The sequence below is a fragment of the Chelonoidis abingdonii genome, chromosome 3, assembly GCF_003597395.2.
Source record: "Chelonoidis abingdonii isolate Lonesome George chromosome 3, CheloAbing_2.0, whole genome shotgun sequence".
NCBI classification, from domain to species: Eukaryota; Metazoa; Chordata; order Testudines; family Testudinidae; genus Chelonoidis; species Chelonoidis abingdonii.
The window spans coordinates 176,180,970-176,199,257 of record NC_133771.1 but is presented as its reverse complement, the minus strand read 5'-3'; the positions used below and the strand labels follow the sequence as shown (position 1 = coordinate 176,199,257).

The following is an 18,288-nucleotide window of genomic DNA, read 5'->3' as shown; positions in this document are numbered from 1 at the left end:
GGACCTCAAGAGGTCATCTAGTCTAGTCTCCTGCACTCATAGCAGGACTAAGTATTATCTAGATCATCCCTGATAGGTGTTTGCCTAACTGCTCTTAAAAATCTCCAATGATGAAGAGTCCACAACCTCCCTAGGCAATTTATTCCAATGCTTAATCACCCTGACAGTTAGGTAGTTTTTCCTAATGTCCAACCTAAACCATGCTTGCTGTAATTTAAGACCATTGCTTCTTGTCCTATTCTCAGAGGTCAAAGAGAAATTTTTTTCTCCTTCTTCCTCGTAATAACCTTTTATGTACTTGAAAACTGTTATCATGTCCCCTCTGAGTCTTCTCTTCTCCAGATTAAGTAAATCCAGTTTTTTCAGTCTTCCCTCATAGGTCATGTTTTTTAGACCTTGAATTATTTTGATGCTCTTCCCTGGACTTTCTCCAATTTGTCCACATCTTTCCTTGAAATGTGGCACCCAGAATTGAATGCAATACTCCAGCTACAGCATGGAATAGAGCAGAAGTCAGCAACCTTTCAGCAGTGGTGTGCTGAGTCTTCATGTATACACTCTAATTTAAGGCTTTGTATGCCGGTAATACATTTTAAAGTTTTTTAGAAGGTTTCTCTATAAGTCTATAATATATAACCAAACTACTGTTATATGTAAAGGAAACAAGGTTTTCAAAATGTTTCAGAAGCTTTATTTAAAATTAAATTAAAATGCAGATCTTATTAGTTTAGTGTGATCCTTGCCCTTGCTGTTCCTTGCTGAGTTTTCCAGTGTCTGGTGGCATGTATTTAGATACTTTAAGCTGCACACAGGCTTCTGAATTATAAGTCGATAACCGGCTGGCAGGAGGTCAGCAGCTGGAATCCCAGATCGGCAGCTGAGGTGAGTGGAGCTGGCGGCTGGTAGGGCTGAGCAGGATTGGAAACCTGGACCCTGTCTGGCAGGGGACCTGAGTTGGAACTCCAACCGGAAGCAAGCTGAGTGGGGCTGCGGCAAGGACCCTGGCTGGTAAGGGGCTAGCAGCCAGAACGCAACAGCGGCGGCAGCAGGCTGAGTGGGTCAGCCCACCCAGCTTTGGGGTCTCAGGGGTGGGCTGAGCATCTCCCCCAGCCCTCCTCTGGGGTTTCAGCTGCTGGCTCCTGCCAGCCAGGGTCTCAGCCCTCTGCCAGCCTGGGGTTCCTTCACCCAGGCCAGGAGCGAGCACTGAGTGGGACTGGCGGCAGGACCAGTGGGACTGAGTGGGACTGGCGGCAGGACTGGCGGCAAGGGGCCAGCAGCGGGAACCCCAGAGTGGTGGTGGGCTGAGCCGCTCAGCCCGCCCTGCTCTGGGGTTTCCACCATGGGTTCCTGCCAGCTGGGGTCTCAGCCCGCTGCCAGCCTGGCATTCCTTCCCCCAGGCCGGCAGCGGGTGCTGAGTGGGACTGGTGGCGGCACCCCATCTGGCAAGGGGCCAGCAATGGGAACCCCAGAGCGGAGGTGGGCTGAGTGGCTCAGCCCACCTTGCGTGCCATCAAAAATCCGCTTGTGTGCCACCTTTGGCACATGTGCCATAGGTTGCCGACCCCTGGAATAAAGCATAAAAATTACTTCTTGCGGCTTGCTTAGCACACTCCTACTAACACATCCCAGAATTATGTTTGCTTCTTTTTTTTTTTCCAACAGTGTTACGCTGTTCACTTATAGTTGGCTTGTGATCCACTATGATCACCAGATTCCTTTCTGCAGTACTCCTTCCTAGGCTGTCATTTCCGATTTTGTATGTGTGCAAATGATTGTTCCTTCTTACGTGGAGAACTTTGCATTTGTCCTTATTGAATTTCATCCTATTCAGCCCATTTCGCCAGTTTGTCCAGGTCATTTTGAATTTTAATCCTATCCTCCAGAGCACTTGGGACCTCCTCCAGCTTGGTATTGTCTGCAAACTGTAGGCTCTGCTGACCCTTTGTGGCCATTAATCCCTTTACTACCCTGTGGAAATATTCTGAAAATCCAACTCTGATGCAACTCTGGTGCTATTATATGGACACTGCTGTCTCAATTGTGAGCCATTTTGGGATGTGCTCTTTTTACCACGAATTGTGTCAGACATATGTTCATTTCTAGTTAACGTGATTGATTAAAATCACAAGGGGACCTACCTCTATGCAAGATGGTAAGTCCCTAGCGACTGCCCCACACACACTCTTGCTAGCCTGAGCTCTTCTGCATAAACTTGAAATATTGCTTGCTTGTGTGTGTGTGTTTCCCCTTCTCCATAGCTTCTAATACTGTGGGGAGGCTTCTGTACAAAACCGGTTTTCACACAGAACTCTGAAAATGGACAGAGTAGGTAGGCTTAAATTGATCTTGTCCATTAGGGGTTCAGCAGTAAAGAACTCTCTGTTGAGAATGCCCTGCCTCCAACTTCAGCATGCTCTGAGCATAGCTGCCTGGCCTGGTTATGCCCTAGGTACAGGCCCACTGAGGGCTTTAAAGATGAGTTGAAAATGAACATAGGGTGACCAGACAGCAAACGTGAAAAATCGGGATGGGGTAGGGCGTAATAGGAGCCTATATAACAAAAAGACCCCAAAATCAGGACTGTCCCTATAAAATCGGGACATCTGGTTACCTTAAATGAACAGAAAGCCAGCCAAGAGAGTGGAGCAGTTGGAAGATGCACTCTCTGCATTTTCCCTACATGTTTCTCCCAGTTTGTGTGGGACCTTTAGGTGACACCCTGGACCTGTGAAGGCAAAACTCCCATTGGCTTCAGTGGAGCTAGGATTTTACCCTCTATCTAGAGCCAGAGGCAGAGAAGATGATACTAGTCAGGCCCCACTATTATCAGCTCCTCTTATTGCACGTCTTGTGATATTTGTTGTTTTCCTAAATCTCCAGCTCCAGGACTCATGTGACTCAGCAGCAACTTGGCTGTTGGCTCTCATTATGAAAAAAAGTTTTGAGGCCTCATATCTGCAAGGAAAAGCTTGGAAATGTGCCTCCTGAACGCTCCAAAACCAGAGGACCAAGAAAAAGATCCCAACTTTTATTATTTTTAAAAAGCCAATGGGGTTGTTTTGGGCCTGACTCAAGATTTCAGAGTGTGGAGGATGGGCCATGGTGCCCACCTGGGCTGAACACATGGGACATGTATCAGAGGGGTAGCTGTGTTAGTCTGGATCTGTAAAAGCAGCGAAGAGTCCTGTGGCACCTTATAGGCTACGTCTAGAGTACCCGCCGTATCGGCGGGTTAAAATCGATCCCCGAGCGCACTTATCTCGATTCCGGAACTCCATCAACCCCAACCGAGTTGCGGAATCGACAGGGGGAGCTGCGGACATCGATCCCGCGCGGTGAGGACGGGTGAGTAATCCGATTTAGATATTCAACTTCAGCTACGTTATTCACATAGCTGAAGTTGCGTATCTAAGATCGATTCCCCCCCCTCCCCCTCCCCCCGTAGTGTAGACCAGCCCATAGACTAACAGACGTTTTGGATCATGAGCTTTCGTGGGTGAATACCCACTTTGTCTGATGCATGCTTTCACCCACGAAAGCTCATGCTCCAAAACATCTGTTCGTCTATAAGGTGCCCTATGGGATGTGGTGGCCTGGGCCTCACTGGAGAAGAAGGGGCTCCTGGTCCTTTTGCTAGCGCTGCCCAGAGGAAGGACTGGCTTGGCGATGGGAGGAGGGGTGGACTCCCTCCAGGCTTCTCTGGGCATTAATTACAGGCACTTGGCATTCCTGCCCTGGGCGATCCGGTGCATTCACACAGCGCCCTAAGGCTGCATCACAGCGCGGGCGGGGTCGGCTCAGTGACGCGAACCCAACAAGCCAGAAGCCCCGGAGCTCTACGACAGCCCCGCAGACTCCGCGCCCGCTCTCCCGGCCCCCAAGGGCGGGCGCTGCGGGAGCCGGAGGCGGGGCGGCTCCCCGGGGGCGGGACTGGGCTGGGGGGGGCGGCGCAGGCCGAAGCCGGAAGCGCTGGGGAGTGGCTGGCTCCGTGCACGGAGCCGGGGAGCGCGGGCTCTGTCAGGTCTGTGCCTCAGCCTCTGTTCCGCCCCGCCGCTGGGGCGTGGGGCTGCGCGGCGCGGGGGCGGGTTTGCCAAGCGCGGAGCCGCCGGGGCAGGGGTGGCTGCAGCTCCGCGGCGCCTCGAGGCGAGTTGGCAGCGGACAAGGCATGTCCCTGTAGGGGAGCGCGTGGCGGGGTGAGCCCGGGGGGCGCGTCAGTACCCGGACCTGGAAAGGGCGTTGGGGCTGGATACAGAAAAGAAACAAAGGTCTGATCGGAGCCTGCACGTTTGCTCCATCGTGAGTGGTTCCCACAGTATTGCCTGGGCAAGGACTGCGGCCCCTGCTCTCAAACTGTCCCTCTGGAGAGAGAGAGAGAGGGGGGGGGGAGAGTAATGAGAAAGGGGATTTCCTACACTGCCCCACTGAAATACACAGAGCCAAGGGGGAGGGGAGATCCCGTAAGTATCAAGAGGAGGGTCTTTAGGAAGCTGCTTTAATATTAATCACAAGAGGGACTTGAATGAATCTCCTAAGAGCAAAATCTACTAGTCGTGCATAGGCACAAAAGCAATAACGCCAATGAATAGGGGTTGCTTTATCTAGCTGAGTGCAGGTATGTACAGCAGTGTTCAATAGAAGGAGAATCTCTGCAGATACATTTTGGGGGAAAGCTTGAAACATTAAACTGTTATTTCCTCCTCTGATGGAGTTTGTCTTCTTCTCTGTCTATGAGATCTGTGTTGATTTAGGATTTCACATTATGCTCTTCACCAGAGTAACAGAATTTTTTCTGTATTTCTGCCTTTGGAACATGTCTGGTGCACCAAGGTGTTGATCCAGAGCTCATGGAAGTGAATGGGGTCATTCTGTTGATTTCAGTGGGCTTTGGATCAGGCCCTGTATGGACTCTGCTTTCAAAAAAAAAAAAAAAAAGTTTGCTGGGTGTCTGCTGCTGTCAAACACTGAATTCAAAGCAATCAGTTCACTGATTGATAGGTCAAGGTGCTATATGTCAAGTGGAACAAATAATTCACAAAATAAAATTGTAATTAATTTTGCCTCCTTCCCAAATTGTTTTTGAACAGACTGAAAATTTCTCAGATTTATTCATTATTCACAATTATTTGAGGAGTTCTGCGGTAAATCATACTTGGTCTTCAGATTATTGACCAAAAGTTTGTAAAGTCTTCACAACTTACATTTTGCTTGTGTTAGCTCTTCTTTGTATCCAGAGTTTTGTTTTAAACCAAAAGAGAATAGTGTTTAAAGTTGTAACAAATTAAGGCCCCAGTTCTGCAATGGCTTATCATGTGCCTCATTTAAATGGCTCGTGTTACATCTTCGAGGGTCAGGAGGTCAGCAAGAGATTCTCTTTCATGTTGTTGAGGTATAGCTTTGATAGTGGCATCAAGGACAGTTGACTCATGGTTCAGGAATAAGTCAAAATGCTCCTTTCATCTGAACAGGAGCCATTATGCAAACTAAGAACAACAAGGCAGCCCGGCCAGATGGCATACCACCTGAAGTCTACAAGTTTGGAGGAGAAGACCTGTAGGGAAGCTCCACAAACTTTTTCTTCATATCTAGTATAATGAGAAGATTCCAAAGACTTGAGAAATGCTAAAATTGTTACAATCTTTAAGAAGGGAGATAAGTCAGCATGTGGAAACTAATGAGGCATTGCCTTGCTTCTTCAGCAGGGAAAATTCTTGCCTGTATCCTCTTAAACCAATTATTTCCCCTTGCTGAGGAAATATTGCTGGAATCTCAGTGCAGTTTTAGACCATTGTGCGGGACAACCCACATGATCTTCATTGCCTGCCAAATCCAGGAAAAGTATCAGAAGCAAAATCGGGACCTGTATATGGCTTTTCATCAATTTGACAAAGGCAACTGACTCAGTCAATCGCGAAGCCCTGTGGAAGGTGCTGGCCAGATTTGGCTGCCCTCCAAAATATATTAAGGTCTTAAGGTTTCTCCATGATCAGATGGCTGCCATGGTTCTCTGTAATGACCTTTAGAAGGAACCTTTCATCATCAAAACTGTGGTTAAGCAAGGATGCATTATTGTTGCAACCAAGTTTTCCATCTAATCAGCAGTCATTTTGGTCCTCATTAAAGATCACCTCCCCAGTGGAGTTAACATTCAATATAGAATGGATGGGGGGCTCTTTAATCTTCAGTGTCCCTGCTCAAAGTCTAAAGTCTTCAGGGCATCCATTAGTGATCTTCTGTGTGCTGTTGATTGTGTTATCTTCACTTGCACTGAGAATGACCTTCAGTCCGTACTGGAGTTTCTTGCAAAAGTTTACTGAAGCATAGGACTCTCACTGATATTGAGAAGACTACATACTGTTTCAGCAAGGGTTTACTAAACAGGATTTTAGTCGGGATTTGCACTGGGAGAACTTTAAAAAACAATTTGGTCTAAATATTGAGCTTAAATTATTCTTCAAACGATCAGTTGTAGTCATCTGACTGAGGTTCTCTTTCAGGGTTTAAGGGTTACTCTAAAGTCAATTAGAATATTGCCATATGACTTCAGTGAGCTTTGGATCAGGCCATCAGTGCTCAGCCACAGGCCTGCAGTGTTCTTCTTGGTGTCTACGTAACAAAACACTCTCAGAATCAAACAGTTGGGAGGATGATGAAAAAGTTTGAGCCGCTGCTTTAGAGAGTGAGACTTTGTGACTTTTAGAAACATTTAAAAGCAAAAAATGTTGCCAGATGTAGCAGTCTTAGCTCAGAAAACAGTAAGAGAACTATACCCCAAAAAATTGAAAGAGGGATTGATAATTATCTTATAGGTACTTCAGATCACAGTGTATCAGACTGGATTTATGATAGTCCAGTGTTTTCAGTGGAGAGTGCCTTAGCAGAGTGAAAATGATACTGAATTTTGAAACATCAAAAAGTTTGAAAAAAGTAACTATGTAATTGCTCAAAATAGAGGTGCGATGCAATAAAAGGTAGGTCCAGCATCCACACTGCAGAAACCTTATTGTTCTGTCTGAATACGTGGCAACACAGATGTTGGATATGCTTTTATTGTATTTGGCCCTTCAAAAGAGAAAATGCCCCTTATTAAATTTCCACCTCAGAATGTGGTAGAAACAATATATCCATTACACAGTGGGACACTGCTATGATCTGATTTTACATAGAGCTGTTTTGAAGTGCTGTTACTATACATAATTTTTAAAGCTTTGTGCTCTGGGTGTTTAATAGTGAACATATGCTCTCTTTAAAAGAATTCAGAACTCCCTGATCCTGCAAGATCATATGTGTGGGTGAAGCCCTGATAATGGCATAGGTCTTTGTATGTATTTGTGATTTTTTTTAAAAATTTCAGGGTCCTAAAAGTGTCGCATGATTACCCTTATCATTCAAATCCGTTATTGTTTTATACGGCATACTTCTGATATGGAATTTAGTTGATGAATTCCTGTATTTGACTGAATTGAAAGTAAGATTTAAATATTTTTTTATGTTGTACATTAAAATACCATAAATTGGCCTGTTTTGTATAGAAAGGCAATGACTGATAGTTACTTCCCACATCAATCCTTTTGAAAAGGGGGGAAAAAAAAGCCAGCATTAAAAATAAACTTTTTTAGACATGTTGTTACTTTGAAAACAAGTGGCCAGAACATTGAGAGGCTTTGTAAGTTTCAGCTTGAAGCCAAAGAATAGTTACTCTGGAAAGGCTCATGCTGTAGCATGTGAGTGAGGACATGTAGCATGTGAGTGAGGACTTGATCGGAGGAAAGGATTTCCAAACTGACATTTTGGGTTGGTGGGTGTGCCCTGCCATTTTCTTATACTGATTATAAAACATTGCAAAGATTCAGAAAACTGCAGGATATGTCACTTGGTCACCAAAAAGTATATGCCTTTATTGCATTATGTCCCTGGTTGTTGTTATTAAATACACACCATACTGAACTACTTCGTATAATTTTGCTTACCGTTTTTCAGAAGCTAACAACAAGGACCTCATCTGGAGGCCAGAGAAACTTACGTTGCAAGTAGTGATGCTGCCACTATGGGAAATGTTTCTTTACCTGCTTCTTTCACTTGGCTTCCACTTTTATTCCTTCTATGAAGTGTACAAAGTCTCCAGAGGTAAGTCTATAAGGCTGCCCTGAACGTTTTTTTGTATGGCTTATTGCCTTTGAGGTTCATGCAAGTCAATTATTGGCTAGCTTTATTATTTAAGGCATTAGTTTATTTTCTAGGCAGGCTCTAGCAGTGTTTCTCTCTGAGACTTTTGAACTGAAGGTACCTATAGCCTCTCTCTAACTGAGAACCAACAGTATATAAAAAAAATAGCAGGAGGGGCAAGCTGTGCAAGGAGTCTTTTGTAAGACTTATTCAGAGCTGATGTTTATGGTGTTTGGAGGACAGTTGGAAAGGGGTATCTTGACATTTGCCATTAAATGATATATTGCCTTTAATAGATCTAATTGTAAATATGTTATGTATAGGAATAAATGTGTTTTTTCTTTATAGTTTTGTAGTGTATTTCATCTGAGAAATAAGGCCCTGATCTTCTGCATACTTACACAAGTGTTTAAGCCTGTGAGTAGTCTCATTAAAATCAGAGGGTCTATAGATGTGCTTAAAGCTTAGCACGTGCACAAGTGTTTGCAAGATCAGGACCCTTATTAAAATTGTGAGAGACAGGAATGGTCTGGGTGCAGGACTAGAATCCAGGAGCTTTTGAGTTCTACTCTCTGACACTTTATTCCCGTGGCTTTGGGCAAGTCACTCAGTCCTCAGTTTTGTAAACACTTACGCTCATTGGACCTGGTCGGAAGCCTGTTGAGGTCATGTGAGTAAATGCTCCCTAGTGGGAGTTGCCCAGTCTAATTCAAAAGTTTCAGAATTAGTGAGGAAAGAGGATTATATTTTTCTCTCATAAAATGTCCTGCTTTTAATCACTCAAATTAACAGTGTTCTCCTGTCAGTGTTTCATACCTGAGGGGAAAACTGTTCCATGCCTGGGAAGGAGTACATAATTGACAGCTAACCCATATAGATCTGTGAGTTATGCATACCAAAAGGAATTGCTATAACAGCTTCTGTGCTGGAGCTGAGAGGCATCAATCATTTAACACCGGACACATGCCACAAACGTTGTTGTATATAATAGTCTGAAACAGCTTTTGTGTAGGACTTTTTAATCCTTTTTTTCCTACAATACAATAGATACTGCAGCTGCAGAACTTTCTCCCTCTCAAAATGACAGAATCGAATATTTCAGGAAAGCTTCTATTTCTCCTGCAGCTTCATTGTCATCTCCCTCCTTATATCTTTAGCCTGAAATACTGCACAGTGTATTGTAAAATCAATGCCAATGTCTTTCACACATGCCTGTCTGAACCCTAGTCCAGGAAGACATTTAAGAATATGCTTAACTTTGCACATTGTGAGTTGTTCCATTGAAATAAAAACAGGAGTACTTGTGGCACCTTAGAGACTAACAAATTTATTTGAGCATAAATTTTCGTGGGCTACAGCCCACTTCATCGGATGCACAGAATGGAACATATGTTGAGGAGATATATGTATATATATATATATACATATACAGAGAGCATGAAAAGGTGGGAGTAGTCTTACCAACTCTGAGAGGCCAATTAAGTAAGAGAAAAAAACAAGATGGCCTCTCAGAGTTGGTAAGACAACTCCCACCTTTTCATGCTCTCTGTATATGTATATATATCTCCTCAATATATGTTCCATTCTATGCATCTGAAGAAGTGGGCTGTAGCCAACAAAAGCTCATGCTCAAATAAATTTATTAGTCTCTAAGGTGCCACAAGTACTCCTGTTCTTTTTGCAGATACATACTAACATGGCTGCTACTCTGAAACCGTCCATTGGAATAGTTCAACTGAAGTCAGTGGGATTACTCAGTGTGTAAAATTGACCACGTGCTTAAGTCTTTGCATGATCATGGTCTTTGCAGATTGAGGCCTTTTGTCTATAATTAATTCTTCATTCACTGTTGTTCCTGCCAACTCAACTATCTATATTTCCCATTGTGATCAGGATATACAAATCACATTCTGAGCAACTCAAGGCTAACGAGCTAGTGGGGGCTCAGTCAGCTTCACCCTGCCACTGTCTGAGAGATAAGAGAGGCGCTTAAAAGGCGAGAACATAGTACAGTTGGTGGCAAACCAGGGAGGAGAGAGAGCTCCAGTCCTCAGTTCCAGGAAAGACTGGTGGAAGGCAAAAGCTCCTCAGATGATCTCTGACCTATATCCCCTCCCTAAAGAAGAGAGAGCCTGATGTTGATACACTTTTAGTGGGACTATTCTCTTATTTTAGCCTGAGTGCACAGCTGGGGCCACAGTTTATCATAAGCCCTGTGAAAGAACAGAACCTTACCACACCCATAGGACAGTTTGTTTGTGTTCATTTCTTGTTGTGGAATATTTCCTACACCGGATGACTGAGAACTAGCTGCAGGAAAAGGCAGCCCAGCAGCAGCAGCTCCTGCAGCAGCAAAGGCTGGTCCAACAAGTGATGGCCTTAAAAGGACCTCAGGGGCCTCCTGGCTGTGGCCATGCCAGCGAATGTCACAAAAATAGGCCCCTAGGATGACTTGGAGGCTTTCTGTGTGACATTCAAGTGCGTGGTGATGGCAGGCAGCCCAGTGACCAGCTCAGCAGTGGGCTGTCAAGTTAATGCCTCATCTGATCCAGGCCTGCACAGGCTGTCTACTGAGGGCTGGATGCAGCAACAATGCAAGAATATGCCTTGGTGAAAGTGACTGCATTGAACTATCTTGACATCACGGAGGAGATCTACTCATGCTGTACCATGAATAGAAATACCTCCATGGAGCCTGGTCCTATGTAGTGACTCAGAAGTTGTAGGACCTGTGTTGGTGATGGTTGAAGCTGAAAACTTGGACTAGAGTCCAGGTTGCTGAGCTTGTGTTTGTAGAGCAGATCTCCCACATACTCCTGGCCAGAGTAGGGACTGGGTGTTCAAACTCTGGTCTGAAACACTAGCTGCTGCAGTCCAGCTTATGGATAGGGTTACCAAATAGCAACTGTGAAAAAACGGGATGGAGGTGAGGGTGATAGGCACCTATATAAGAAAAAGTCCCAAGGAACAAGACTGTCCCTTTAAAAACAGGACATCAGGTCATCCTACTTATGGAGAGCTATCTGGTCGCTGCAGTAGCTTCAGGGACATCGCTTAAGAAGCTGCCAGAGGCAAAAGAGGTCCTTAGAGTTGAAAAAGAACCCAGCTGCGAGGAATGATGGATGGAGGTCTCAGTTCTGGGCGTGGAGGCACCAGTCTTTAAGGGCCCTAGCAATCTGTGGGGCCCTTCACTTGTCTCCATTTGGAAACTCAGTTGCTCTAGGCCCAAGCCTGGGTGAGGAACCCTGGGGCCCCAGTCATCTCATCAGGAAAACCAGAAGGCAAGAGGAGGGGAGCTGTATAAGGAGGGACTCCCTCTTGCATAAGGCCCAAGGCTGGACCCCACTTGGCAAGCATTGGGCATTGGTTTTCACATGGGTGCCCAAGACACCTGTATCACAAATGCTGCATATGGACTATAGTTGTGGACATGTGTGTAGGGCTTTGGAGCGGAGCCCAGAGCTGAAGCGTGGAGCAGCAGGAGGTGTAGGTGCAGGTTTTTGCCTGGAGCTGGAGTGGAGCCGGAGCACAGTTCCAAAGCCCTGCATGTGTGTATGGAAGAAAGCTGAGCCTATAATTTAACTCTGGCTACACTGACTGTCCATGCCTAGATAAATAGGACAGAGCTCTGGGATATGGGCCTGGCTGATTCCAGGTGTAGTTGACTCTGGTTCAGAACCTCCTGTTTCCAAACCTAGTGGCCTTTTCTTAGTGTGTTCAGAAGGTGTCAAACCCTATCCCAGTGGTGTGCAACTGACTGTAGAGGGGGCTGGCCTTGATGCTGACCTACCCCATTATCTTGGGATGGGATTGGGAATATTTTTCAGAGATTTAGGACAGCCCCGAGTTCCTGGAGGTGCTAATTTAGGAGACCCTGAGAAATGGTGGACTCAGACTCCTGGCAGGTTTAGGGGAGAAGTTGGACCTTGGAGGGTGGGTCTGGCCAATGGGAAGCTTCCCGTAGATTCTGCCTAATAATGAAATGATGCTGGAGCCCTTACTGGAAGGGAATATCTTATCTAGAGGGTCCGACTTTGTCAGAGATCAGACAAGATGAAACCCTGAGCTAGGGCTATGACCAGCTGTTGGTAGTCAATGGGGAGGTGATAGACATGCATCGAGCAAGGCAGTACTCCTGATGTGAGCTCTGGGCTGAGCAATTGTACCATCAGGAGAGAGACTGACAGACCAGTGATATTCAGTCACAGCTCTTTGTTCCCTGGTTTCATTGGCATGAGGTCATGTGAGAAGACCCCAGCTGGGATTCTGGGCTGCTTCTACTGGCCCAGGGTTCACCAAGAGGTCATAGATTTCTGCAGTTTCTGTCCTGAGTGCCAGATTGTTGGCCCTGAAGGGGTAACCAAAACCCTGGTAGTTGTACCCCCTTTTAATTGCCATTCAGGAGGTACCCCAGTCATCTACTGGATCTTCCCTCTTTGTGCTTTTGCACAGAAGACAACCAGGGGCTATCCTGGACCTTGCACAAGAGATGTGGGAGGAACAGACTGCAAAAACAGAGAATGTTGTACACTGCATCCCAAAGCTCCAGGAGAGGCTCAAAATCCTGGGGGCCTTAGCCAAAGAAAATCTCCTTCATGCTCAATAGGCCCAGGAGTGAGCTTATAACAAAGGAACATATAAGCATGTATTTAACCTAGGAACTGGTACTCCTCTCCAAGTTACTGGCCAAGTATCAAGGACATCTAAAGTAAGTCAGGTGGGGCCAGTTAATCATGAAATCAGAGATGAGAAGGACAAGGCAGGTCTAGCATGTTAACCTGAAACCCTGGGAGGCCTGTGAAGGCTTGTTCTTAGTCCCTTGCCACTGGAACCAGAATTGGGACTCCAAGCGTTCACCTCTCAGGATCCTGACCCTGTGCAACTATGAGAGAATCTCCTCTTGAAGCAGAGGGTCCAAGTGTGACAGTTGGTGAACACCTTCTCCATGATATTTTCATCCTGGCTGGGATGAACCTATCTACCTCACCACCCTGTTCAAATGGAGCCACGATATCTGGGAGAACCCTCAGTTGCTTCCTTGAAAAATGCATGATGCAGTGAAGCTAGAACTCTGTGACATGCTGGAGTTAGGAGTCGTTGAAGAGTCTCAAAGTCCCATTGGAGTGGTCCCTAAACTGGATGGTGCCATCCAGTTCTGCATAGACTTTAGAAAGGTTAATGCTGTCTCTAAATTTGACACATACCCCATGCCCTGGGTGGCTGAACTACTGGACTGGCTGGGAGAGGCCCAATATATCACAACATTAGACCTGACAAAAGGATGCTGGCAGATGCTGCTCACATCAGAATCATGTGAGAAAACTGCTTTCATCACCTCATTTGGCTTATATCAATTTCATTTTAGCCTCCGTGGAGCAACAGCATTGTTCCAATGACTCATGGACCAAGTGTGCAGACCACATGGCTCATACGGGGCAGCCTATCTTGATGATGTCATCTGTAACTGGGGCTGGGAGGCCCATCTAGAACAGATCGCTGCCGTTCTCTCTTTCCTGCAGGAAGCTGGGCTGACCATGAACCTGATGAAATGTAGCGTTGGAAAGGAGCAGGAGACCACCAACCTGGGATATATTTTGGAGAAGGGCCAGGTATGGCTCCTAGTGGACAAGATCCAAGCCATAAAAGTCTACTAATTCGCAACAACCAAAAAACAGGTTTGGAAGTTTTTGGGGCTCATGGGTTACTACTGCCAAGCTTCTACCACAGATCTCTATGATAGCGGCCCCTGTCATAGACTTGATTAAGGACATATGAGGCAGAAGCCAGCAAAAAGACTTTTCAGACATTGAAAGACCATCTGTATAAAGAGCCCAGATTTTTTGGCAGATGGACACTCTGAAGGTGGCCCTGGGGGCAGTAAAATCAGAGGAGGTAGACTGGGAAAAGACCCTGAGCTATATATTAAGCCTCAAGCTTTTTCTCTGAAGCCGGCCTACCCAGAGATAGAAAACAAAGGACTGGTGGTGAAATGGACTGTGGTTTCTCTCTGATATTACCTGCTTGGAAATCCATTCATGCTTTACTCCTGAGGGAATTCTGCACCAAAAAATTAAAAATTCTGCAAAATTCTGCATATTTTGTCAAAATAACGCAATATAATCACTCCAGTTTCAATTATTTTGGTAATTTATTTCAAAATACCTGCCGACAAGTATATAAAACATACAGACAACAATAAAAATTCTTTCCCACAGTAGAGTGTTAAAGAAACCCCTACAACAACCCAGTTCCAGCTGGGGAGTGCTGAAGAGGGCTGGGTGGGGCTCCTAGAGCCCAGACATCTGCACTCCCATTCCCCCAGAGCCCAGCTGCAGGGCAGCCCCTGGCGCAGACACCCACACACCCCTCCCCCCAGAGCCCAGCTGCAGAACATACCCCACTCCCCACAGAGCCCAGCAACAGGGCAGCCCGCAGCCCAGACACCCACACACCTCTCCCGCCAGAGCCCAGCTGCAGGCTGGATTGAAGAGTGTGCTGCCTCCAGCCCCGCCAGGCTGGGTGCTCTGCTCATTGTGAGCTGGGCTCGGCAGAGTCCAGCGGCCCCTAGTGGCAGCCAGAAATTCTGCGGTGGAAACGGCATTCTGCAAAATTCTGCATTGTACAGTGACGTAGAATTCCCCCAAGAGTAATGCTTTTCTGAGGTAGTTGAACATTGTGAAACACGTGAACCCTTGGCTTATGCATTGATACTTCTCTCTCCAGCTGTACACCTTCCTGTTGTAACACAGGCTGGAAAGGCTGACCAGAATACTGATTTCCCCCCTCCCCCGGCCCAAGGGAATAGGGGGAAGCTAGCCCTGGTTCCCCAAATGCCATCTTGAGTGGGAGAGTGTGTACAGACCCCACATTGGGCAACATGGAGTAAATGAGCTAGTATGGACCAAGTCAGCTCCACCCCTCCATACCTCTGAGAGATGCCAGAGTTGGAGGGAGGCGCTTAAAAGGGGAGAGCACAGCACCGTTTGGTGGCAGACTAAAGAGGAGACTGGACCTCCAGTCTTCAACTCCTGGATGAGAGCTGGCTGAAAGCAAGAGCTCCTTGGACAAGCAATGGCTCCTCCCTGAAGTTAGGGAGGGCCCGATGCTGATCCACTTTTGATGGGACTATTCTTCTATATTTGCCTGTGAGCCCAATAGGGACCCACAGTTTCTCGGAAGACCTCTGAAGGAAGAGAGTCTTACCACACTTATAGGACAGTTCACTTGTGTTCATTTTTTGTGGTTATTGACAGCTCCAGAAGGGGCAGATTGTGCGGCTCTCAGCCACAGAGCTTCTTGTGACTGGACTATGGTGGCAGATGCCACAGACTGAGTCCCAGGGAGCTCCATGAGAAAGGACCATGGTGACACCCATCTTATGCAGCTGTTTATTTACCTAATAACATTGAAAGTGCACCAAGTTCACTCTTCATTCAACACTACCTTTGCTACTTTTAGAAATCTATGTCTTTGTGGGCATTTAGGAAGAAAGAGTCCTCTCTATCTGATGACTGTTCTATAAGAGACTTTGCTGCAAATAATATATATGGTACTCCTAGTAAATGACGTATAACAAGATGAAAAAAGAGATTATAGCCACTTTTTAATTACAAAAACAGAAGAGTTATTCGAAGATTAAATGAGTATTATATGTAATAATGCAGGGGTAGGCAACCTATGGCACGTGTGCCAAAGACAGCCCGCAAGCTGATTTTCAGTGGCACTCACACTGCCCAGGTCCTGGCTGCTGGGACTCTGCATTTTAATTTAATTTTAAATGAAGCTTCTTAAACATTTTAAAAGCCTTATTTACTTTACATACAGCAATAGATTAGTTATATATTATAGACTTACAGAAAGAGACCTTCTAAAAACATTAAAATGTATTACTAGCATGCGAAACCTTAAATTAGAGTGAATATATGAAGTCTCGGCACACCACTTCTAAAAGATTGCCGACCCCTGTTATAATGTTTCCTCTGCAAATAATTAAGCAGTAGAATTATATAGTGTGATACAATACAGCTGTATGCATCTATTTCCATCTATTTACTCAAAGCTATCTTGTCTAATTGTGTTTCCTCTGATATTGTCTCACTGTAGAGTGTTTTGCTGCACATTAGTTCTTTTCTTGCTGTGGTGGTTGCTCTAAGGGCTTGTCTACACTACAAAATTAAGTCGACTTTATCTAATTCGACCTCGATCCTCTGAATTAATTAAGTCTATTGTGCGTGGCCACACTATGCTCATTGTCTCGATGGAGTGCACCCTCACTAGCAGTGCCTGTGTCGATGCACAAAACAGTGCATTGTGGGTAGCTGTCCCAAAGTGCAACTTGCCGCAGTGTCTTTTGGGAAGTTTGTGCAATGCTTTATGGAACCAAAACATTGTCGCAGGGGAGAATGGGAACATTGCGTCGGTATCCCGTGATGCACTGTGCTCAATAGCAAACAACCTAGTGGTTTTCATGCCTTAAGATTATGGTGGATATGCCGTAACCCCAGAAGCATGGAGCATGCTCAGTTGTGCACTCTTGCTGTGAGCATCTCAAACACCTCACACTTTCTCCTGCAGTCTTTCCAGAGCTGAAGTAGAGTCTGCGATATGGAACATAGCGATGTCCTGCAAGCAGTCCTGTTGCAAGCCATTGAAAAAAACGATTCACAGTTGCCGCTGGCAGTCACAGAGCAGCTGCACTCTGTTGAGCACCATTTCTGGTTCTGTGAAACAAGCACTGACTGGTGGGGCTGCGTCATTTAGCAAGTATGGGATGACGAGCAGTGGCTGCAGCACTTTCGAATGCAGAAGGCCCCCTTACAGGAACTTTATGCAGAGCTTTCCCCTGCCCTGCAGTTCAGCAACACAAAAATGAGAGCTACTCTGACAGTGGAGAAGCGAGTGATGATCACTATTTGGAAGCTTGCAGAGCCGGACAGTTACCAGTCAGTAGAGAATCAATTTGGTGTAGATAAATCAACTGTGGGAGCTGCTGTGCTCCAAGTGTGCAGGGCCATTAATTGACTTCTGCCATGAAGGGTAGTGAGTTTGGGAAATGTGCAGACATAGTGGATGGTTTTGCCGCAATGAGGTTTCCTAATTGCAGTGAGGCGATAGATGGCACGCACATCCCAATCTTGGCACCCGACCATCTTGCCAGAGAGTACATAAACCAAAAGGGATACTTTTCAGTGGTATTGCAAGCACTGGTGGATCACAGAGCATTTCACTGACATCAATGTAGGATGGTCAGGAAAGGTTCATGACGCACGCATCTTTAGGAGTTTGAGTCTGTTCAAAAAGCTGAAATCCGGGACTTTCTTTCCAGACCACAAAATGAACATTGATGATATTGAGATGCCTATAGTTATCCTGGGGGGACCAAGCCTACCCTATGCTCCCATGGCTCCTGAAGCCATACACCAGCTGTCTGGACAGCAATAAGGAATGGTTCAACCATAGGCTTAGCAAGTGCAAAATGGTGGTTGAATGTGCCCTTGGTCATTTGAAAGGGTGCTGGAGAAGTTTACTAACAAGGTTGGACTTTAATGAAGAGAACATCCCCATGATTATAGCTGCCTGCTCTATGCTACATAATATCTGTGAAAAAAAGGGGGGGATTTTCTGCAGGGGTGGGCAGTTGAGACAGATCGCGTGACAGCCATTTTTGAGCAGCCAGACACCAGGGCAATAAGAAGAGCACAGCAAAGGGTGCTGCGTATCCGTGAGGCTTTGAAAAGCCATTTCAGTAATGAGTCACAGTAATGTGAGCTGCTTGTCTGCATTGTGCTTTCCCAAACTTTTACCTGCCTTGTATCACTCTCCCTGTAAAGCCAACTCCCCACCCAAGCCGACTGCTTCTACTCATAAAGAACATTTGTTTCTCAAATCCATTTACTTGGTTTAACAAACATAAGTAAAGAGGGAGAATAGTAAAAAATTAAGGTAGCCTTGGGGGAAAGGGGTTGTAAAGCTGAAACAGGAGAAACATTTTCAGCTGTATAACAAAACACTGCATTCCAGACCATCAAAGGTCTGTGAATTGGCGCTTTTTGTTCCTTGTACCCTCCACCTGTGTTAAGTGAAAAGGATAATGGACTTTTCACCCACGCCTCATGGAACACTTGG

General features: G+C 45.8%; 1 protein-coding gene across 8 annotated transcripts in view; it reads left to right on the top strand.

The window, feature by feature from the left end:
• The first annotated feature begins 3,943 nt into the window (after positions 1–3,943).
• Positions 3,944–18,288, top strand: part of HHAT (hedgehog acyltransferase) — a 406,300-nt gene continuing 391,955 nt past the window's right edge. For 7 of the 8 annotated variants that reach the window (XR_012655622.1, XR_004371388.2, XR_012655621.1 and 4 more), the window contains exons 1-2: positions 3,944–4,021; positions 7,978–8,124. Coding sequence is in view for 5 of the 8 variants with exons in the window: in XM_075064349.1 (XP_074920450.1) it covers positions 8,034–8,124 (91 nt within the window). In the remaining 3 variants the exon portion in view is untranslated. Of the gene's footprint in view, positions 4,022–4,305; positions 4,458–7,977; positions 8,125–18,288 lie in introns of those variants that run through there. The other variant, XM_032762972.2, reaches the window with a different exon arrangement.